At 33.8% G+C, this 7,126-nt stretch overlaps 1 protein-coding gene across 1 annotated transcript; it reads right to left on the bottom strand.

The window, feature by feature from the left end:
* Window positions 1–589: 589 nt before the first annotated feature.
* LOC121994870 (probable protein S-acyltransferase 22) lies at window positions 590–1,634 on the bottom strand. The gene is made up of 4 exons (XM_042548763.1): window positions 1,556–1,634; window positions 1,206–1,334; window positions 1,029–1,109; window positions 590–691 (listed from the first exon to the last, which is right to left on the bottom strand). The coding sequence occupies exons 1-4, from the start codon at window positions 1,574–1,576 to the stop codon at window positions 590–592; spliced, it is 333 nt and encodes a 110-aa protein (XP_042404697.1). The 5' UTR covers window positions 1,577–1,634.
* Window positions 1,635–7,126: the final 5,492 nt, after the last annotated feature.

The following is a 7,126-nucleotide window of genomic DNA, read 5'->3' as shown; positions in this document are numbered from 1 at the left end:
AACTAAGTTGATTTTGGTTAGCTTTCCAGCGAGAGCTTGAATAAGAAATCGCATGCAGTTTACAAGATTCTTAGTTCACGAAATTCCATAAAAACGGGTTAATTATAACAACATTAACTACCCATATTAAAAGATATATTGCATCTTTCAAAATAGGTTCACAAGAAACAAATCATCTAAAGAGGTCAATGCATGAAAACAAAATTCAAACAGCACACACCTAAGTTCGCTAACCATTGAACCAAGTGTACAATAAGCAAGTGGATTACATTTGTTATTTCAATTTTTATTCAAAAATACGATAATGATGAATAAGGAGAAATGAATGAAGTGCTGATAAAGATTTACAACTAGGCTTTTTTACCAAAAAAAAACTTTTAATTAAATGGATTTGCCTCGTACAGTAAAAAAAATCTTATTAAAAGGTTTTTCAAAAATAATCTTAACCATGGTAAATTACATTCACAATAACTTTCTAAATAATGAAAGTATGATACCTGATCCTCAAGGAATAATCTTGGCGGAGTACACCATGCACCCCGATGGAATTGATTGAAAGAACTGGTGCTGCTTAGTCCAGTAAAAGAGCTCACTTGGGACATTTGCGGACTTTGCTGCCCACCAACAGCAAGTTGCTCCTGCTCCTGATCTTGCTCCTCAAAGCAATAATGTAATCATAGGTGCTGATTCCCTGTAAGCGCATCCATGTAGAGTAGCATGAGCTAGTTAAAGTGTCAATTTTCTCCAGAATTGATGAATAAACAACACCATATCGTTCAAATTCTACTATTTGTTTTCCACTATGGAAAATCTATCAGTTAAATAACAAGCTGTAATAGTTCAGTTGGATAATAAGTTTCAGTAATGCTCAGTGTATGGATGAATGCAAAGAATTTGAAAATATAAAAGATATATTCCTTGAAATAGAGATATTTGACCTGATACATAGGTTTGTTTTATATAAATGTAGGAGTTGTGTAACTGGTAGTGTTTGCTGTGTCACAAGTAGAAATATGAAAGTAGTGTACCTTTTTTATTAAAAGAATATGGAAGAAGAAAAGTTGTGCAACTGGAAGAGTAGCAACCATGGCTAATAAAGTGCACACAGCCTGCATTATAGAGACATTATCAAATTAGTATCAGAACCTTGAAAAATCCTCATTATGATGTGTGATTTTCATTCATTTTCTCTTCTGAGTACTCACCACCACAATGATAAAGGGTGCCAAGGAAAAGCTACTACCCAGCTTTGAAACAATTTCAGCAGAAAATCTCCTTCTCTCAACAAAACACAGTATCAGCACAAGCATCCCAACAGCCCACTGCAGAATAAGCTGGCCCAAGGTGCACAAAGCATGGAGACCAATCAATAGTCAATCAGAATGAAAAGGACCTGACATAAAATGCATTCTATGTATCAGGTCCTTCACGTACTAAGAAAATAGTATCTTCTAAGTTGATGCACACAGATGATAAATCTACACTAAGAAAATAGTGTCAATCACTATGATTAATGAATACAACTATTGGAATGGTAGGAAATATTTGTGCTTACCAAGAGAAGAGCAAACACCATGAGGATGAAGAACCTTTTGTAATTTTTTCTTCCTATGCAGTTATTGATCCACTACTAGGAAAGATGAATACTGCATATTACTACAAGATAACAAAACATATAAGGTTGTGAATGGAGAAAACCCTCACCCTGCAATGATGATCAAAGCCATCAACGCATTTGTCACAGACTCTACAATGCTTACTATATTTTAGAACCTGCAATACAAACAGATAGAAATCATTAGAGAAAAACCAAGTTAATATAAAGCACATAAGAACTTTATTTTCTTGAAAAGATTGTGTGGCTCACCGTAAATGAGATCTCTATCACCTTTCTCCCTAATAACCAATATTCTGAATTATCCATCTTTTATGGTTATGCATTTGTCCAAAGGCCATCTGATCAAGCAATCAAAAAAAGTAAATTACTCATCTTACTGTCCTATTCTTTTTAAGACATCCTACCACACCACATGAGAAGCACCCACATTGTTTTGGTTAGCCTAGAAATTTGCAACTTATCACCTCGAATCCCAACGGTGGCATCACTCTGAATTATTGCACAACTTCTCCATCCATAGCAATCCAAACACCAGAACACGAAATGGCGAAGAAATATTACCTTAGTTAAGATGGAAGATTAAAAGTATTGATCAGGAAGAGACCAACAACTTTAGAAGCCTCGAAGTTTTAAATTTTGTCCATGCTGGTTGGCACAGGGAAAAAAATTCATTCCATCTGCCAACTGGCACACGAAAAAGAACAAAACTACTGGTATGCTCCTATGAACTGCACCACCGCTTGCCGCCTTTAACACCTCATGTGTTCCTCTTTGTCGGTTGAAACCTACTATGTCACCTCATTGCCAATTGAAACCCACTGCATCCCCTCACGAGCAGTCTTCTGAACAGCCACCCACCGGATGAGGCCAATAGCTTTGAATGCCTTAAACACATGGTTTTAGATCTTGTTTGTGTCACTTAACATGGCCAATATATATGCTTGGAGAAGATGACTTGTTTCAGAAGCTTTTTAGATCAAAGATACGAAGTGCATTGTTATAAAACTAGATGCACGAACACTTGCTTATACGGTTCTTGAAATAAAATACATTCGTAACCGTCACTAGCCCAAGCTCAATAAGGAAAATTCACGGTAAATGTGCATAGTATACCTCAGATACTGCAGATGATAGGGAAGGCCAGAAGACAGTTTGACGCAAATATTGAGATTGCCCAAGCCAATCCATGGTACTAATCCTGACAGCTCCTCCAAATCGCACTGACTTGATTGTGTCCACCCATCCTTGTTCATCAGCTTGGAACCTTTGAAATGAAAGCTGCATTGGGTACATGGAAAAAACAACAAAAAGGGAGGATAAATGATAGCCACCAACCTAATTGTTCACAAATATCTGTATAAGTTATTAAGGGTGTTCATAGAAGTTGATCCTTTAGCCGTGTCTATTAGATGGTCAAATCTAGGCGCCAACTCAAAAATGTTGGCGTCCAAGTGTTAGTGTTCAACTACTTCGATTTTCTTCATCTTTGAATTGTTAAATACATAGGGTATTTATAGGAATACTCAAGATGTATCTAAATAAATACATGAACCAATATTAAATGACATACATTCATCATCCAAAGAGTCATTCATGAATCCTCCAATATTCATGCTCCAGATGGCCATACATTAGATTATAAGTCCAATTAATTTGATTGCAAGGTTGTAAACAGTCCTTGAGGGCTATTGATAGTGATTCCAAGACGTCTTGGAAAATAATGGAACAAACCTATGAAACAACTATCAAGGGATTCACTTCAACTTTCCTAAACCAAAGAAGAAACAGATGGATTACAAAAGAAAACAATTTGCACCATCAAACTGAAACTTATAATAAGCCTTAATAAATTAATGAAAAAAGAATTGTTTAGAAGTTCACCGAGAAACATATGAAAATACAACAAATGCAACTTCAAAAAAAAATAAAAAACTTGTATCCAATTAACTTTTTTTATACTTTCAGATCAAAAGGTCAAATTTATATACTTTGGTTCATGTTCAAGCAAGAGGATAACAATCTCATCGATAGTTAGTATTTCCTTTTAATATAGAACACTAAAAGAAGGAATATCAATGATGAAACAAACCTGAAAATGCGAGCTACTGAGGCAGTGAGCAATATGCTTGAACAAGGTAATCATGCAGCGTTGGAACTCTGTCGTGAGCATCAAAGACCAAATATTACCAAATATTAAGATCACCGACAAACCAAATAATACCTTATTTTTAACAGCTATCTAGAGGATCCGGCTTTTTGACTTGAAGTTGGTTCAAAGAAGACAAATCAAATATACAAATACTAAGATGAAAGCATAATGAAGTAGTTAACTTTTTCTACTTTACCTGATTATAAGATCTACGACTTCTTGCTCAGTATTTTGCTGCACGAGTAATTATTAGAAAAACAAACCCAATAGTGGAACAAAAGCTAGATAAAGAAACTAGATAATTTACACGGACAGAACTTTACAGAATAACATATAATACAGTGCTTTGTACTTGCATATTAATCCAGAAAACATCCTTTCACCTAAGTGACAATTTTTCCAAAACATCATCATTCACAAAACATCATCATTCACTAAAAATTTTCACAAGTTTTTAAACTTCAGTGACAACTTTTCTTTGGGGTCAATTGCTCAAGGTCGATCTGGTAACTATGCACTGCATCAAAAAAATTGGCATTAACTATGATTCCACCAAAAAAACCACCATTCCATGAACTTAAATCTAAATAGAATTATGGCAACTATCATTCCATACCTATTCATAAATATGATCTTGTATGCACTCCGCCAACTCGGACCGAACCTCATCAATTTGTTCACGAGAGTACCCTATTTTTGTGAACTGTGAGCATACACAATTTATGTTAATGGAAAAAATAATCAACACTGATCACTTTGCAATTTTAAATAGTTTATGTCAAATAATTTGAGATAAGCTAAATAATGTTACTATTGATTGCAGCGAATCTCTCTCAATAGTCTCAACTTCTTCAATAATTTCTCTCATAAATCGCATCACAAAAAAACCACATTGTTTCGCATCCGGTTGTTGAGGAGCCTATATATAGTAATTAGAGTCAAATTGTTAATGAAAATTATACACATTACAATATATGTTAAACAAAAGTACACATACCTTAACTACTTCCCACTTAACATTTTTCCTACCTTTCCTTCCCTTGGTTGAATTAAACAATTTTAAGGCCCTTCATACGTTAAGAATATTTGTTAAATAAGATTTTTATTATAATAAATATTTACTAAAAGAAATCTGAACTCACATTTCCATTACGTATTTTGAATCATCATCGCGAATGCGGCAACTTAGGGAATCCAGCAGGTAAATAGCATCCTTGTAAGGTTCAATAACACTAAGATTCCAATGGAAACTAGGCAAATACATAGGATTAGATCATAAAATTGAATAAATTATCGAAAGGAAGCAATTGAAAGTGATGTTTTACTTCTTGCTTACCCGACATTACATGGCACTAACACTAGTTGATCTGTTGATGCACTTGTCAGCTTATCTGCTAAAAGAGTTGCCCTTTGATTCAGGGTTTCAAGCTTAACTGATTTGTCTTGTGCCGTTTTTGCCAGATATGGGAGTTTGTGAGGATTCATAAATATGAATTTCTTTGTCTTGGTATCTTTCACCATCTTTTTATACAGACACCTATCATTGCAAAGAAAAAAAATATTTAGATACTAAATAATAAAATTTAGATACAAAACACTCATAATAAGTTGGAAAAAATAATGATCACTCATAACACTAAGTTATGGCTGATGATAGTAACATCCATACATGAGAACTTACTATGAACAGTCTTGCATATTAAACATACCAGAAATGTATACATGCAAATTCTTTTATTTCTTGAGGACAAGCACATTTAAGATACTTAAAAATATACAAGAAAAAGATATGAGCAAAGTACTTCCTGTCTAGAAGAACAAATGGCGAAGGCAAACATTAAGGGTTGAAAATGAATGAGCTATATTTATGTAAAGTGTACCACATCAATTGATATTAGTAAACCTCTCAATAGAAATGATGAACTATTAACTTAATGAGAATAACATGGTATGAGAAAATTACTAGAAGTTGAATTTTCAAGAGTAAACTTGTTCACACAACAATATTAGTAAACTTCTTGCAGTTCAAATCAGGGATTTTCTGTCTTGCTAGATATTAGAATTTCCCAGCAAACATAAAGCAATGCAGTAATTTCCCAGCATAAGTAAAGCAATGCAGTTGCAACTGAGAAAATAATATTTAGATACTAAATAATAAAATTTAGATACAAAACAATCATGTGGATTAAAAAATAATGATCACTCATAATAAGTTGGTGAAATTGTAACAATAAACCATAATAAGTTGCTAAAATTGGGAAGCAAACATGTGATGAAAAAGTTGCTGAAATTGCTTAAATAAACTTACTTACCATATGTAGGCAACGATCAAATTTCCTGAAATTGACTCCAAATGATACAAAGAATTGATGTCCTCAAGGTCAAGAAAAAGTTCACAATCTTCATCAAACACTTCATTATCTAAGCACATTGATATACATTTTCCTCCATCTAGAGCATGCTTCCTGTAACAATATAACATATGTAATGCTCTTGGGACACTTGTTGACAAAGTAGGTTTTGATTTTTTTCGTTCAAACTTCTTCCTTCTAGGCTTCTAATAATTTCAAATATAAACAAGTTAGATAGCTAGGTTGAATAATAATAAAGTGGCAATATAATTAGAAATATAATAATAAAGTGACAATATAATTAGAAATATAATATCTCATATACCTCATCTTGCTTCACAATCTGCTGTTCAGGCCAAGCCACAACAGTTCCTATGGCATCACCAATTACTTCACATTCACTTGGAATTGGATATGGCAAAGGAGCGGATTTGTCCACTGCTTGATCAATGGAGACTCGAATGCAATTCTTGGGAAATGGAATACCATGAAGCATTTTTTCCATGCCATTGAAACAAACAATTGTACCATATGCAATATTTGAGCAAGATTCCAATGTCAATGCAACTGATTGACCCTAAAATATTAAAAAAAACATGTTGATTATATTTAGTTTATAATGCTATAATAATAATGAATATCACTATAACTTGTATTTTACCTGTAAAACTTCATCTTTACCTACAATCAACGTCATCTTCTTCAATATTCTTCTGATGAAACTTCACCGAGCAACTGCCTTTGTCATCAATTGAATTGTCCCATGCACCCCTTTTATGCATTAATGCTTCAAGTTTTTGGATGCGTACATCTTGTTCTAAAATTTGCATCTTCGCCTCCTTGACTCCCTTTTATGCTCAGCGATTATATCTAGGGTAACATCATATTTCTTCCTTGTTCTACCAACATTGAAATAGATTGTTGGGTTGATATGACCTCCGATACCCCGGACACGCCCAGAATATTCCTGAGTTTCAAGTGCCTTGGTAAGAATATCCTCTTTTGCTC

This window comes from Zingiber officinale, chromosome 6A (genome assembly GCF_018446385.1).
Source record: "Zingiber officinale cultivar Zhangliang chromosome 6A, Zo_v1.1, whole genome shotgun sequence".
NCBI classification, from domain to species: Eukaryota; Viridiplantae; Streptophyta; class Magnoliopsida; order Zingiberales; family Zingiberaceae; genus Zingiber; species Zingiber officinale.
Note: the sequence above shows the minus strand (reverse complement) of the source record. Positions and strands in the feature narration are given on the sequence as shown.

Excerpts from the sequence above, each read along its gene's own strand:
- LOC121994870 (XM_042548763.1), bottom strand. The coding sequence starts at position 1,576 with ATGGTGTTTGCTCTTCTCTTG. Across the intron at positions 1,335-1,555 it reads TGGTGTTTGCTCTTCTCTTG|CTTATTCTGCAGTGGGCTGT; the intron begins GTAAGCACAAAT and ends ACCTTGGGCCAG. Across the intron at positions 692-1,028 it reads ATATTCTTTTAATAAAAAAG|GGAATCAGCACCTATGATTA; the intron begins GTACACTACTTT and ends ATGCGCTTACAG.